This window comes from Crinia signifera, chromosome 12, assembly GCF_055691185.1.
Source record: "Crinia signifera chromosome 12, ASM5569118v1, whole genome shotgun sequence".
Lineage (NCBI taxonomy): Eukaryota > Metazoa > Chordata > Amphibia > Anura > Myobatrachidae > Crinia > Crinia signifera.
Window position 1 is genome coordinate 35,682,267 of NC_139228.1, and position 16,910 is coordinate 35,699,176.

General features: G+C 48.1%; 1 protein-coding gene across 2 annotated transcripts in view; it reads left to right on the forward strand.

Moving 5' to 3' along the window:
• The first annotated feature begins 2,251 nt into the window (after positions 1–2,251).
• PPP1R36 (protein phosphatase 1 regulatory subunit 36) overlaps positions 2,252–16,910 on the forward strand; it is a 30,290-nt gene continuing 15,631 nt past the window's right edge. The window contains exons 1-6 of one of the 2 annotated variants that reach the window (XM_083166295.1): positions 2,252–2,414; positions 3,597–3,661; positions 5,306–5,430; positions 6,984–7,050; positions 9,149–9,247; positions 10,833–10,973. In XM_083166295.1, the coding sequence (XP_083022421.1) occupies positions 2,406–2,414; positions 3,597–3,661; positions 5,306–5,430; positions 6,984–7,050; positions 9,149–9,247; positions 10,833–10,973 (506 nt within the window). In that variant the 5' untranslated portion in view covers positions 2,252–2,405. The remainder of the gene's footprint in view (positions 2,415–3,596; positions 3,662–5,305; positions 5,431–6,983; positions 7,051–9,148; positions 9,248–10,832; positions 10,974–16,910) is intronic. The other variant, XM_083166296.1, reaches the window with a different exon arrangement.

Here is a 16,910-nt window from a genome sequence, read left to right on the forward strand (position 1 = left end):
GGCCTTATTCTGGTTCAGTTAGTGAAACGGACCATACGGTCCGTTTCACCGTACGTTTCCCGTACGCTCGCGGTGAGCAAAAGTTTGCCCACAGAACAGCCGCACACGGACGGTCACAACCACCGACAATGGGGAGTGGTGTACACTTGAGCGTACGCCACCGTGCACGGACGGATCTCCCTCTTAGCCACCGATACCTGGCGTACATCAGAGCGTACGCCACAGTGTACGGACGGATGTTGTCTGTTTTCACACCGACACCTTCCGTATATCTGAGCGTACGCCACAGTGCAAGTAGAAATTGAGTCCAAAAACATTGTTGCTCTTAGATGTGGTTTATGTGTCTTTTTCCTAATTAAAAAATGGGTACTTGTGGACAATCACGGCTCCCACGATGTGCATCGTATGGTAAAAAATCGCATCGCATGCGATTTTTAACAGAAATGCATCCAAATGCATTGAAATTTGTATCAAACATGTTCAATGGCCCCCAAATATCATTTTTCAGGCTGTACCACCCCCACTATCAACGCGAACCCGAAGCGTGGCGATCGCAGCGGTACGCGTCCTACGACCTTTTCATACCCCCACTATCCACGTCGGCGTGGAGTTGAGAATAGAAAGTGTGGCGAGCGCAGCGAGGGGACACGGATACCTTAACAGGTATATGCGTCCCCTCGCGGGCTTCACAGGTGTCCGCGTGCGCTCGCCACGCTTCGGGCTCGGTGGCTCGCTGCACTCGCCACACTTTCTATTCTCAACTCCACGCCGACGTGGATAGTGGGGTTATGAAAAGGTCATAGGACTCGTACCGCCGCCGCTCACCATGCTTCGGGTTCCCGTTGATAGTGGGGGTGGTACAGCATGAAAAATTACATTTGGGGGCCATTGAACATGTTTGATACAAATTTCAATGCATTTGGATGCGATTTTTGAAAAAAATGCCTAAAAACGGCAAAAATCGCATGCCATCGCATGCCACTACATATGGCATGCGATGGGAGCCGTGATAATCCACAAGTACCAAAAAATGATATGTTTGTGTTACAGTGAAAAAGTTGACACCTGTCGACTCCTGTGAATTGAGTGTCCTGCTGTTTAAAGTATACAGAAACACTTTCTGAATGGGTGTAGATGGTTATAAAATAAATACCTTGACATACATAACCAGGTATTAGAATGAATATTACCTAAAATTAAACAAACCTTTACATGTTGAGAAGTGTAGAAAGATATGCTTACAATGTGTTTGAGTGCTGTGTGTGGCTTGCAGGTAGTGAAATCATGGTTTTCACTTAATAGCCTGCAGCATTTCTTATTACATTCAGGTGTATGTGTTTGAGTAATTAGCAGACCCAGGCGTCCGCTCTCATGCGATATCTCTAGGGGTGGTCTGGAGCTATCTTTGGCGTCCGCCTGTTTTTGGGCCAAAATGCACGGTGCGTTCGCCGATTAAGCGGTTGTAGCACCGTACATTTTTGGTTTACGCCCAGTTTTCCTCATAATTCCGGCCGCTCCCCTCAACACGCCCCCATGCCGCCCACAATGACCGTACTCTTGCAGACAGGTTTTTTCGCGTGGAGAGACCCGTCCGTGAGCGGTTTGAGGTCGCCGCACCTGCGCATTGCGAAAGCTACGCATGCGCAGATTGAAAAAAAAAAAACGGTCCCACCGCACCAAGCAGAATAACCCCCACTGTGTGTGTGTGTGTATATACATATATAGTATTTTCCCTGCCCTTTGGTTTCCTGGGTAATTAATTTCTTATACCCCGTTCTCACTGCCGCAAAAACCCGGGTTTTTGCCAGGGCAAGCAGTAATTTCCCTTTGTCCTGTCTCAGTGTGAAAGGGTCTTTGTGAATTTCCCGGCTGTTATGCCCTGGGAATTACACACGGGTATTTTGCAGGGTTTTTCCTGGGTAATACACGGGTGTATGGCAGTGTGAACAGGCTAGACCCGGGTTTTTCTCACAAAATTCAAAAAAGCAAGTTCATTGCATTGCTCAAAGCTGCTTTTTAAACAGCCAATCAAAGATACTTTTTAAACATCCAATCAAAGCTGCTCTTAGATGCCACACACTTGATGGCAAGCATACCAGGAGAAGCAGTGTGAACAGGGCAGACACGGGAATATCCCATGTCTAAGGTGCAGTATGAATGGGGTCTGTACAGCTGAGATGGTCTGTGCCCCGCCAAAAACACGGGAACAAAAACCCGGGATTTTGCAGTGGCGGCAATGAGAACGCAGCATGATACTGAAATTGTCCCCTGTTAAAGCACATGCAGATCTATCTCAGCCTCCACACTATGCCCCGCCCCCTTTGTGACTCACCACCTCACAGTGAATGGTTGCCTAGCAGCAGAAACTTCAGGATACACAGTCAGTGGAACTGATTGCAGCTGCGATGGAGCTGGTGAGTAAACGGATTACAAACATTGCTGCACAGTCTCCCTGATACAGGACATATGTTGCTGGAGTGCTTCTATTATAATTCTGCAGTTTCCTGTAATCATACTGAGAATATACCATATTGCTCTCATATTGATTTCTAACAGATTTATATCAGTGTTAAGCTGGGGCCACACATAGCGGCCAAGTGGGTCCCGTTTCTCGGGATCCGCTTGGCTGGAAGGAGGCAGTGTGGGGCCACACATAGCGTTTTGGCCTGATCCAGCCACTGCCGGCCACACTGTGTGAATACATGCATTATAATGTATGTGTGCGCCATGACATCCGGTCATCCCTCCATCCTGTCAGTCTGCAGCATGCTATCCTGCTGCGCATGTGGGGCCGGCCGCATAGGAGCCTTTCTGCAGACTACTTCCGGCCAAGCGGGTCCTGCTGTGTGGCCCCAGTCTAATTGGTTCTGGTTGATAGGTCGACACATGAAAAGGGTTGACATGCAATAGGTCGACATTGACAAAAGGTTGACATACTAATGGACGACACTTGAAGAGGTCGACATTAATTTTTCATGTGTTTTTTGTTTTGCTGACGTCTTCTCTATCCATGTCGGCATAGGGTTAGACTATAATAGTGTCAAGTGCTGCGAGACTGAAGTATAGCGAACCATACACGGCACTAATTGACATTGGGCCAGATTGTCTAAGCTTCAAAAGTGATAAAATGGAGAGTGATAAACAGCCAGCCAATCAGCTCCTGCCTGCCATGGCACAGACTGTGTTTGAAAAATGTCAGGCACAAGCTGATTGGCTGGCTGTTTATCACTCTCCATTTTATCACTTTTGAAGCTTAGAGAATATGGCCCATAGACTGAAAAACTGTGAAAAACTCATGTTTCGACCTTTTGTTAATGTCAACCTATTGCAGTCATAAGCTTGACATGGGCTTTTTTTTTTTAAAGCGCATGTTACATGCCCTACCATCCACTAGGGCGTGAAGGCAGAATAGAATATTGTGCCGAGTGTAGCGAGGCACCGTGCCCGAAGCATGGCGAGTGCAGCACCAGTACAGTGCCCTTGACGACTGTGTCGATATTCGTGTAAATAAAATCTTCAAAAACCCATGTCGACCCTCCCCATTTTGACCCTATGACCCATACCCGGGTATAATGTATGCTGCATCTCATTTGCAGGTAATGCAGCCCACCGCTGGCAAATGGTTTTGGAGAGAAGATTTGAAAACGCTTGAGTTCTCAGGGTAAGCGAGCCTTAGACTGGATTGGGGGGAGGGAGTGACAGAGGGTTACTGTGTGTGTCCCGCTGTTGTCCCTGTGTATGTTCCCGGATGGTGGCTGCTGCGGCTCCGCATTTTGCATGCAGACAGGCTAGTTGCAGCGCAGGGGTGTGGTATAACACACCGACAGTCGGGATTCCGACAGTCATTAGCCCAATGTCGGAATCCCGACTGCACAGCGGGGGGGGGGGGGGGGGGCGCAACGAAGCCCCTTACGGGCTCACCACGCTGCGGGCACAGTGGCTCGCTGCGCTCGCGACCTATTTTATTCTCCCTCTATGGGGGTCGTGGACCCCCACGAGGGAGCAGTCGGGATTCCAACATCGGGGTAATGACTGTCAGAATCCCGACTGTCAGTGAGTCGTCCGGCACCCGCATCGCAGAGCAGCTCCTCCCCTCATCAGCACCATGTGACACTTCCTTGCCACTGATCCGAGGACTTGGGAGCCACTCTGCTCTGTAAGCTGGCTGTGAGAGGGGAGGGGGGCACTGCCTGGCATACAGAGAGGGCGGGACTTTAGCCATATTGGGGTTGAGGAGTTAAGGGGCTATTTTATTCCAGCTCTGAGTTGGGTACTCCCTATATGATGTACTGGGCAGTCTTGCCATACGTGATGGAATGCAGCACCCATGGTATAATGTATACACCCAATTCATTGTTTTTTTCCAAAAAATTTTATTACTTTTTTGTAGCAAAAAAGAAAGATACAATGCAATGGAATATCATAAAAAAAAACAAAAAAAAAAAAACATATTAATCACATGGGTAAAGCAAAGCAAAGAAAAAAATCTCAACACGTATACAGTAGAACCTTATTCTGGGGGATTCGCAAGGCTGCAAATTTCACAGCCCTTCAAGTCCCCCAGATTCCACCCACATGGCCGCCAACCCCCACCCTGAACCCCCGCAGACATGCAAATGGATGATTTGCATAATCAAAGAGAAAATGTTTCAATTTTCCAAAACATCAATAACAAAAAAACAAGTTGTATGATACCAAAACAGATGGAGGGTCAGCTGGACATTTAATAAAGGCTAATTAAAGTTAGAAAGAAAAAGGAACTGGCAATAGACATATTTGCAGGTATTACTAATAACCAAGAGCAATGTGGAGTAAATCAGGGCACCCAATACATTGTATCATGCATTGTGTGGTACCATCTACCCATTTAATCGGACATTGTGACATACAACCTGGATCACTAACATTAATACTGTAACAATATACTGTATTGTGACATTGTATGGTGGATTGTGCAGTGTGATTGCTGAGTGTGATGTGTGTATTTCTGTATGACATGCAGGGGCGCCGAGAGGGGAGGTGGATACTAATTCACCTGGGCCCAAGACTGTTGGAGAGGTCCTGATCCTCATATGCTGCTGTGTGCTGGGCTGCAGTGGGGCCAGGGTGGCACGTAAAGTACTATTGTTCCTGTATTTTATTGTAAGGGTGCATGGCCACACCTCCTGTGATTAGGCCACACCCCAGAGAAATACCGTGTGTGTATGAAATGCATGTGTATGTATGAAGTGTAATCTGTAAATATATCTATGGTTGATGCTATTAGCGACCCCAGTGCAACCAAATCTTTTACTACCTTTTTAAGGATGAATTCATCTTCCTCGTCCTCTGGAACTAAATCCCAGCAGAGAGCTGCCACTGTCCTAGTCACTAAGCCTCCCATACAGGCTAGGAAGCGAGACGGCAATGTGACTCTAGAAGACGTGAAGAGTGAGTGCTGTACATACCATGGAAATCTAACATGCTTTGTTTGCTCTCTAATTGTGATTATATTTCTTTGTGTGGATGGATCTATGATTGTATCCGTACAGCCAGGGACCAGTGTGATTGTTTTTTTTTATGCGGGGGGCCAATAGTATTGTTTTTTTTTCCTGTGGGGTCCAATGTGTTTTGCCCTGTGGGGATCTCATGGTGTGCCTTCAGTAGCGCATGCAGGGGGGGTTTCTGAGTACCCAGAACCCCCCCCCCCCCAGGAGTCTAAGGGCCCTAGTCTGAAAGCTGAGGGTCTCCTCTTTCCATGGGTACAAGAATTTTAAAAATCGGCCCTTGGAAACCGGAGATATCTGACTTCAAAACAGTGGTCCCATCCAAGCCTGTTAATTGCTTTTCCCAGTCAGATATTTCAGGTTCTGTCTGACTTAGAGTTTTTCTGAGTATATACTCCAAAAGCTGGGACTCTCCTCCTTTGATGAATACTAGTAGCTTGTCTCTACTGTTCCCAGAACTAGAGATATCAGCCTTCCAGCAGCTGGTTACTGCTCCAGCTCCACACACCTGGTATGTAGTTTTATATACTCGTTGGCAGATTGCTCTGCCTCCTGAATTCTGATCCCCTAGTCCCCAATAACATTTGGTAGGTGGGATTCTCTCGTTTTTAATTCCATTAAAATCTAAGAAATATATTTCTGGTAACTGGAGATATCTGCAGTCAAGCAAGCTGTCCTCCCACCAGAAAATTATGAATAATAAGCCCACTCCACTATACACCCCTCCTCTGCGTATTAAACCTCCTCTACCATCCTGGAAGTTATGTGTCAGGGCCCCTTCATTCAGCCCAATGCCCCCTTCTCCCACCCCATCTCCCACCATCTGTGCAGTAAAGGGGTAATTAGTGGAAATTACTGATCCAGGCCCTACATGCTGAGTGGTTGATATAATACCCCCTACCACCAGCGGGACATCAAAGCTTCCCCCACCCCTACAGCTGGAGGATCGGTAGGGGCCCCAATACATTGCTATGCCCAGGGGTCTACACTGCTGTTATGTATGTATATGTGCGTGTGTGTGTGTATTATTTTAATATTATTATTATTATTTATATACATTTGGTCTATCTATAATACTTTAACTGACCCGGCATATACTGGGTCACCTAAGTGTCCATCTCCATGCTTTGCTCCGCCCCTCTGGAAACCCCCTTCTGAAAATCCTGCGTTTGCCACTGTGCCTTGGCAATTTTACAATCTTATTTAGTGTGCTGCAAGGTAAAAAGGTTAAAAATCACTGATCTAATAGGAAGCTGAGCAATAAACATGAGCTTATAGACTTGGGGGGGGAAAAACAGAATCCTGATAAGGAACCAATTTTCTGCAGTCACTGCCGGGAACACAGGTCTGCGGCTTTTGTGCAGTATTACCATAGATGCTAAGCATGATGTGTATACAACAATACCATAATATTGTTTTTCTTCAGAAATCGACCCAGAGCTCATAGTGATTACTAAATTACTTAGCCAAGCCCTATAACATATGAATCTCTTCCAGGAGTCACCCTTATACTGCTTCAGGAGGATGACCGACTGTGGATGGCGTCATTTCTAGAGACACAAAGGTATGGTGGCAGCCCTGTAACGCCGGACAGAGCATTTCCATGAACCTTTTCCTGTGTTGAACTTACCGGATACACTATTTATATGTAAATGTTTCTGATGTGCATACAGTGATAAAGAGATAGTATGGAAATTCTAGAATTGATTGACATGTAACCATTTCCCTTTAGAGGTGCATTGCAGATATATGGTGCAGTTTCCTTCCCAAATCAGGTTATTTTTGCTGTTTTGTTGTTAGAGCTACAGCAGTTTTTTCTGAATTCTGTTTCTTTTCATTAGGCTGCAAAGACAAAGTAATGATCACTAATTAGGGTGTGCCCATTGTCGATCCCCAATGTGCCATTTCCTGCCTCAGTGACATCACTGAATCCTGAATCCTCTGATCTGCTCGGACCCCAGCCTATTCGCACCGGGGACCGATGTTTATGCTCTGCACATGCGTATATTTGCAAATATGGGTTGCGGTGTGGACGCCTTCGGCAACTTGCATAGTCGCCGTGGCATTTGCATAGGGGGCGCAGGATGGAAGCGGTCAGGTGGCGTTAGCACAGGGTTGCCGACTTTACCAGTCTCCTCTCCGAGAGAAGCCCGGAGAGGAGACTTTCAGCAGATGCAATTGTGTCATTTTAGCTCCGCCCCCTTCTCTGAGACCCGCGGATTGCGGCATTTAAATGCCGAGGTCGGGGTGAAGACGCCGCCACCGGGGTGGAGTGGGGGTCCCCCAGAATCCGGGAGGGTTGCCCACTTTTCCGGGGGCCAGGAGGGGGCCAGGATTTTCGGGAGCCTCCCGGCTATTCCGGGAGGGTAGGCAACCCTGCGTTTGCATGGGGACGCCCTGCATTTCCTGGGCATACCCACAAAAACGGTGGGTGCGCCCAGGTAAACGCTGGGCGAGCACAGGCGGGCACCTGCCTTTCGGGGGATGGCGGCTCATGTCACCGGACGTCAGCCACCTGCCCCGTTCTCGAAGCAGGACACCGGGAATATACAGATGGAGCGGGACTTATCTATCCAGGGGATGGCGATGGCGATGCCAGCCGCCATCCCCTGCCCCGCGCCATCTGTATGCCGGAAGGGGACGCGCGCGCACAAGGGACGCGCGCGCACAAGGTGCGCTCGTGTCCCCTTCCGACGGTGCTACCGGCGGTCGCCCGGTGTCTACACTGGGTCCCCGAACCCCCCCCCCCCGCAGCCCCCTGAAGCCCCCCGCAGTCCCCTGAAGCGGGAGGCAGACAGGATTGCGTCCGCCTCGCCGCCGCCCGGATACTGAGACGCGCGTGCGTGGGGGACGCACGCGCGTCTCAGTCAGATGGAGCGCCGTGTTGTTGGCGGATCACCAGCAACATGCTGCTGGCGATTCGCCAGCAACAATAAGACCCGCTCCATCTGTAGTTAAATCAAGACTTATATTTGCGAACAGGGGAAAAATCATTTGATGGTCGGTGACATCTAATGATTTCGCCCCCATACGCACCCCTGCGAATGGATGTTTATGCGGCAAGGATGTTTGCACGGCGGCGGGGGGTGTTATTGGCTCGCTAAGCAGCGTTTGTTTTTTTTTGCTGCTTAGAGTCAACCAGAATTAGGCCCCCTACAGTATGTGAATTTATTTTACAAAGTATTGGAAATGTCCAAGTCCTAAAAATGTAGACTGTATAGCGTGTAGGTTGGGTAAAACCCTTTGGAAACCATACATCCTATTCTTCATGTGACTTTCAGGCACAAGTGACTGGAAACACATTAGCTAGCAGTGTGGAGTTTGTATATTCTCCCCGTGCTTGCGTGGGTTCCTCTGGGTATTCCGAGATCATCTCACAATCCAAAAATATATTGTCGGTTAATTGGCTCCCAACAAAAATGATCCATAATGTGCAAGTGTGTAAGTATATATATGGTCAGACTAGATGCATCATATAGTTAATAGCAAGCAATAAATAGCTATATATATTATATATATATATATATATATATATATATATATATATATATATATATATATATATATATAAATATATATATATATACTCCAATATATATTCTCCAATAACGATTCTTGTTCTTGTCTGGTCGAAGCTAAGACTTATATTCTGTATTACTCAGGACTGAGGATGTCGACGCCTTCCTCCTGGCCTTGCTGTATTACCTCTCCTGCTATCTGGAAAATGCTCAGTATGAAAAGAAGCCAATGTTTATGAGTCCGTAAGTCATATTATAATGTAGCCATCGGGATGTGGTGATCTTGCTGTGATGCTAACATGGATCGTGTAATCAGTAAGCGTAATCTGCCATCCCTTTTGAAGTGTAACCACTGTGCTGATGTTACTGATTTACTAACCATAGCTAATGGGCGGGATATGTACTAAAGGTGCCCCAACACTAGTACGAAGTGGCCCTTTTTTACATGATTTCGACCCATCGGGCTGATATATAATGGAAAAAGTGTAAAATCATATGTTATTTACTTCCAATGAATCTGAGATTTCCACAGATACTACAACGGTTTATTGTATCCTGGGGCAGTGAATGGCATTGTATACGATACATTGTATGCATACAATTTTGCAGACAAGGAAGGAGGGACATCTGTGCATGCTGAAGGCACGTGGCCTAAATGAGGGGGTCTGGCTTAGAGAAAAGGGGGTATGGCCTACAAATGGTATCATTCCCACGAGGCCACGCCCCGTTTTCGTTGTGCGGACATGGTGAGCGGCTCTGTAAGCTGCTGACCAGCCGTCAGCCTCTCTGCTGTGGGAATAGACGCTGTGCAAATGCCACAGCGTCTTTTCACCGGATGACTGGGGGAACTCCCAACTGACGCCCCACACTGCTGGACATTGCTGGCCTCGGACGGGAACGGGACCGTAATTGCTATATAGCATGCGATCCTGACCACCAGGAATACTGGTGGTTAGTTGCCAAGGTATTGCATGCGAGGCTGCATGTGATAGCTTGGCTTAGTGTAAGGGGGCCTTAAGCCTTGGAGTTAGATAAAGTACCAGCCGATCAGCTTCTAACTGACATGTAACAGGCCGTTTGAAAGATGACAGTTAGGATCTGATTGGTCGTTTTATTCATCTTCGGTTTATCTGTTCCTCTCATATTCAGCACAAGGCTGCTGCAAAGTTAGAAGTTAGTTAGGCACATGTATGCTGCATGGTTTTGCACAGTGTGTGTACTTGGGGTAGGTTGATGCACAAGTAAAACCTTTATTATGAATAAACCGGCACAGAGAAGAATGCGTGTGTCTCATATCAGATAACAGGGAATCCCAAAGCATACTTGCTTACCTTCCCCGATTGGCCGGGAGGTTCCGGCAAATCAGGTTGCTCTACTGGCCCCTAGAAAGGTGGGCAAGTCTCCCGCATGCTCCCCGCACTCTCTTTGCTGAAGTCTGCAGGAAATTCTATTCATTTGTATCATCTCCAACTGCATTCTGCTGGGCTGTTTGTACCGAATTTAGTGCTGTGACTTCACAGGAATGCAGCAGGTTATTCCAAGGTGGCGTACACGGTACTGCTGCAATGATTTGTAAGTACGCCATGATGGGGCAGAAAGCAAAGGAATAACCTGATGACAATGACTTCAGCCTAAAGGGTCCTTCTCAAAGGCTGATCTTCACTATTACTGTGTAGCATGGAAGCTAGCGTGCGTTCTCCAATAAAATAGCAGCCATGTTAATGTGCTGTACATGTGTAATGACGTGTTTTCTTACTATGTATGTTGTCTTTATAAATCAGAACCCCGAGATGAAGCCCCCTCCCAATAATTCTGTTTGTGTTCCTAGGAACGTCATTTTTCGGAGACATAAGGAAGGTGCCGGACATAAGAAGAGAACAGAATTCGCTCTTAAGCATTTTGCCTACATGTACTGCAGCCTTATTACTGGAGAAGTGATGAGCGATCAGCACCATATGGCATGTGGAAAGTAAGTTATCCGGGGACTGTATACCCCTCTCATGTGTTACCATTTACTGACATGAAACAAATATATTCTAGGACTTTTATATCTTCTAACTTTGCTGGTTCCCAAATTCAGGGCTGTATTGTGACCGGGAGAGCTGTGTCCTGTGGGTGTGGAATTTGGGTGGTCTCTCTCATTCACAGCTGTGTTTACTAATAACCCTTTCACACCACACAAATAAACCAGGTCTGACCCGGGTCTCAGTGTTGTGTGAAAGGGCCTTTTGAAAAATCCTGGGTTCAGCAACACGGCAATCTGAACCGGGTTTTAAAAAAAGAGTTTTGCCTGGGTCGGACCCAGGTTGCAGGGCTGTGTGATCGGATAACCCGGGTCGAGCGGCAACATTAGAGGGAGGAGGCAAAATCAGCTCCAAGTGCTGCCCCCCCCACCCCCACGGTGATGGTCCGCTGCTCCGTCCACCCTCCCGATGACGTCAGCAACCTGGCTTATTGCCGGGTTGCTGTGCGAGCTTCTCCTCACAAATGCCGGGTTGCTCCGGGGACGGACCCGTGTCCAGAATTACTGGTGCGCACCGCAGTGAATAAGGTACTTATGGGGTCTATATTTTAAGCCCTGGAGAGAGATTAATTGGAGGGATATAAAGTACCAGCCAATCAGTACCTAGCTGCCATGTTATAGGTGGTGTTTAAAAAATGAAATGAGCTGATTCAAAGTACAATATGGCCCTTTTCACACGATTTCAACCCATCACGCTGCTGAATCGTGTGAAATGTATCATATCATATGTCATTTACTTCCAATTCCAAACTGGTGCACGGTCCTGTGCCCATCGGATGGGAACCATACAGATGGGAACATCATATGGAAAAGGACTGTATCAAATGTGATCCTAACTGCCGGGGAGCCTGGTGGGTAGTTACTGAGGTATCAAATGTGATCTTAACCGCCAGGGAGCCTGGTGGGTAGTTGCTTAGGTATCAAATGTGATCCTTGCCACCGGGGAGCCTGGTGGGTAGATGCTTAGGTATCAAATGTGATCCTTGCCACCGGGGAGCCTGGTGGGTAGTTGCTGAGGTATCACATGTGATCCTAACCGCCGGGGAGCCTGGTGGGTAGTTGCTGAGGTATCCCATGTGATCCTAGCCACCAGGGAGCCTGGTGGGTAGTTCCTGAGGAATCACATGTGATCTTAACCGCCGGGGAGCCTGGTGGGTAGTTGCTGAGGTATCACATGTGATCCTAACCACCAGATTGCCTGGTGGGTAGTTGCTGAGTTATCACACGTGATCCTAACCGCCGGGGAGCCTGGTGGGTAGTTGCTGAGGTATCACATGTGATCCTAACCACCAGATTGCCTGGTGGGTAGTTGCTGAGGTATCACATGTGATCCTAACCACCAGATTGCCTGGTGGGTAGTTGCTGAGGAATCACATGTGATCCTAGCCACCGGGGAGCCTGGTGGGTAGTTGCTGAGGTATCACATGTGATCCTAACCACCAGATTGCCTGGTGGGTAGTTGCTGAGGAATCACATGTGATCCTAGCCACCAGGGAGCCTGGTGGGTAGTTGCTGAGGTATCACATGTGATCCTAACCACCAGATTGGCTGGTGGGTAGTTGCTGAGTTATCACACGTGATCCTAACCGCCGGGGAGCCTGGTGGGTAGTTGCTGAGGTATCACATGTGATCCTAGCCGCCGGGGAGCCTGGTGGGTAGTTGCCGAGGTATCACATGTGATCCTAACTGCCGGTGAGCCTGGTGGGTAGATGCTGAGGTATCACATGTGATCCTAACCACCAGGGAGCCTGGTGGGTAGTTGCTGAGGTATCACATGTGATCCTAACTGCCAGGGAGCCTGGTGGGTAGTTGCTGAGGTATCACATGTGATCCTAGGCGGCGGGGAGCCTGGTGGGTAGTTGCTGAGGTATCACATGTGATCCTAACCGCCGGGGAGCCTGGTGGGCAGTTGCTGTTAATTGCTATTAATGTTGTGTTTTGGAATTACAGAGGTTCATGGCGTGGTTCCTTGTGATTGTCCATAGGCACACAAATATTTATTCCTGTCTTGACATCGTCACTTTGTGGCTGTAGGGAAGCTCTACTCTACATAACAAAGGCTCATTATTATGTAAAGTTATTATATTTGGGATTCAGGTGGCACCACATCTAATGGGAGAATTGCTCTTTTTCATGATCTGTGTTGGTGTTTAAGGCTGACTTGTTTATAGACCATTGACACAGAGGCCTGCTATGCTTCGCATCCCTCCTAGTTGCATCCTATGCCCTGATCAGGCTACAGCACCCATTTTAATGCCATGACAGGACTCTTTATAAACTGCTGAGCTTAGATGTTGGCACTTTTCTCGCCGCCAGTGTTTATTAAATGTTTACATACTTGTCCGCCAGCCAAACAAAGATCACATCAGGACAAGCAGACTGGTAGTTTCGTTGTTTGCCTCCGTGCGAGGTTTGTTTTACTTGTACTTCTGGTAACAAAAGACATAAAAAGCCTGCTGGGTACAAGGATAAAAGATCATTTTGAGTTTTACTCAGCAGATTTTTAGAGGCAAGCCCTGACACACCATATCTGAGATGTTTCATTCTATCGTATGTTAAATATGCTGGATAGTAGCCCATGTCCTCAATCCCTGAATGGAAATGAGAAATGTTCTAGGCTTCTGCAAGCTTTGGAGGGAGTACAAAGCACACATATAATACATACAAACTGGATTACATGTAACACACAATAGTCCTGCTTCACCGGACAGCTGAGGCCAAATGACGAATCCCCGCCAAGCACATCAGCCAAATCGGTTTTCTTTCATCAGCAACGAGAGTCAGAATTCCGGGGGCTGAGAAATGACAAACAGATGGGGCTTATCTAAGCTGCTTCCAGAAATGCTCCACCTTATGTAATATGAATGAATTGGCTTGCAGACTTGCAGTATGAACATTGATTTGGGGGATATATGTATTTTGCTTGTGTTTTGGTGTCCTGACGTGGGTGTCAGTGCGCATGCACATAGCACAGACCCCATTGCCAGGCACACTGCACATTACCCATTGCTGGGCATACTGCACATTACCCATTGCAGGGCATACTGCACATTACCCATTGCTGGGCACACTGCACATTACCCATTGCCGGACACACTGCACATTACCCATTGCCGGTAGGGTGGCCAATCCCGGGATCGGGATCGGCGGGATCCCGGGATTTGGCCCCAAAATGTCCGGGATTTCAATCCCGGGATTGGAGTATCCAATCCCGGGATTTCGGGATTAGGCTGCGCACGCGCAGTCTAATGCCGAGCAGCTTCTGAGCACCCGCTCAGAAGCTGCCCGGCTGTTCCCGACCCCGGCGTGCGGCCTGCGCAGCGTGACCTCTGACTGTCACGCTGCGCAGGCCACAGCAGCCTATCACAGGTGACTGCTTCCGGCCGCACTGACCTCCCCTCCTGCAAGCTTCACCGTCCGCAGCGCTATGTGCCCCACTCCAGCCCGCCTATGTAAGGTAATCTGCGGGGCTGCAGCAGGCACCCCCCGCAGCGCTGCTCTGTCCGCCCGCCCGCCCATGTCGATAACCGCCCACCCCCCATGTCGATGCCCGCCCGCCCACCCCCCATGTCGATGCCCGCCCGCCCACCCCTTGTCGATGCCCGCCCGCCCGACCATGTCCACCCCCCCCCCTGCCATGTCGATTAAACGGGTGGACAGGGCATGTTTTTCTTTTAGGGATGCCAATCCCGGGATCCCGAGAATCCCGGGATTGAGCATTTTTCAATCCCGAAATCCGGGATTGAAAAAATGCCCCGGGATTGGCATCCCTAATTGCCGGACACACTGTACATTACCCATTGCCGGGCACACTGTACATTACCGGGCACACTGCACATTACCCATTGCCGGACACACTGCACATTACCCATTGCCGGCACACTGTACATTACCCATTGCCGGGCACACTGCACATTACCCATTGCCTTGCACACTGCACGTTACCTATTGCCTTGCGCACAGCACAGACCCCATTTCTGGGCACACTGCACATTACCCATTTTAGGGCACACTGCACATTACCCATTGCTGGGCACACTGCACATTACCCATTGTAGGGCACACTGCACATTACCCATTGCCTGGCACACTGCACATTAGCGCTGTTTAGGCTCTGTGCCCTTCCAGTTCTTCTGACTGGCAAACCTATACCTACTCTCTGTCTAAGTGTGGTAGTGTGTGGTAATTTACTGTGTACTTATTGTTACAATGGCAGGGGGTAACTCCAAGAGAGTTGCTTGCAAGAAATGTAATGCAAAATGTTCACCTTCTACAGAGGGAGTTTTACTTTGTGATAAATACACTGTTAACCCCCCACTAGCACAGGCTCCTGTGCATACCCCTGTCTGGGCATCACAGCTTGCAGATGTAATGTCCCAATTATCTTCTGAGCTCTCAGCAGCTCAAAAAGATAGGGAGACATCCAGAAACCAGCAGGCCTCTTTAGCCTGTGCAGTAGAAGGCTTAACAAAAGCCCTGGCCCCAGGGCCAGCAGAGGGCGCTGGTCCATCCTCTTCAAGGGCATTAAACCACCCTCTTTTACAAAGGAAGAGGTTGGTGCCACAGTCTGTGGATTTAGGTGATTATGATGATATGCCTGATCTTGAGGAGGGTGAATTTGCTTCTTCTTCTTCTTCGGAGGAGGAGGAGGAGGAGGAGGAGGAGGAGGATGTTTTAGCGTTTGATATGCAAGAGCCTGAACAAGCCTCTCAGAGCTTTGAGGATTTAATTGAGATGGTAAAAATTGCTTGTAATGTGACTGAGGGAGCAGACACTCCTGTCCTTCCTTCTCTCTTTGGTAAGAAACAAAAGCAATCTTCCACTTTTCCTCTGGCAGAGGAACTGGATGATCATGTGCTGCAAGCCTGGTGTCACCCAGACAAAAAATTTAAGGTACTGTACCCCGCAGGTTTTTATCAAATTACCCCCTTCAACCTGAGGTCAGAAAGAAGGTTGAGATACCACCAATGGTTGACTCTTCTGTATCTCAACTGTCTAAAAAGACGGTCCTTCTGGTCCCAGGGGCCACCACCCTTAAGGACACCTCACACCGTAAGTTAGAGGTAACCTTAAAATATATTTTTTCTGCGGCTGGTGTTTTACAGCGTCCGGCTCAGGTTGGTTGCTGGGTGAATAAGGCCATAGGGGTATGGGCCTCCCAAATTTCTTCAGAAGTTTGTGAGGGTTCTGACCCCGCCTCCATTGTTCAACTTGCTGAACAGATCCAGGAGGCTTCCACATTTTTAATGGAAGCTTCCTCAGATATTTGTATGGTTGCAGTCACAGTTTCTGCACATTCCATATCAGCTTGTAGAGCAATTTGGCTACGCTAATGGCAAGCGGACGCAGAATCCAAACGAGCAGTGGAGGCTCTTGCCTATAATGGGGACGTCCTGTTCTGGCCTGAGCTCGATAAATGGATATCCCAGGCAACACGTGGTAAGTCTCACTTTCTTCCCTCAGCTGCTCCACCAGCTACTCATAGGACACCACAAAGGCCTTCCTTTCAGTCCTTTCGTCACACTAGCAGGGTTTGGGAACCACGACTAGCCAGCTATTGGGTCCTCAATCTTGAGAATTTCCAGATCTCTCACTCTTCCCAAACTCCATGTTTATTCTTGCTTATTTAAAATCGTTGATAGAAATGAAAATCAATGAAAATAGATATTGTTCTTTTTTAAAGTCAACACTAAATCAAGAATTTAATACAAATAGAAAGTACCCTCAGGAGGTCGCGTGGGGACCATCGTCTGTTATCAGCTATCTAGTAGGATTGCAATGATTCTAGTACCTTATTTCTGTGATAACTTAGAACAGGATAATGATGTGAAAGTAGCATATAACACATTTCTGTAGACTGCCCTACCATATTTACTGGCTCTT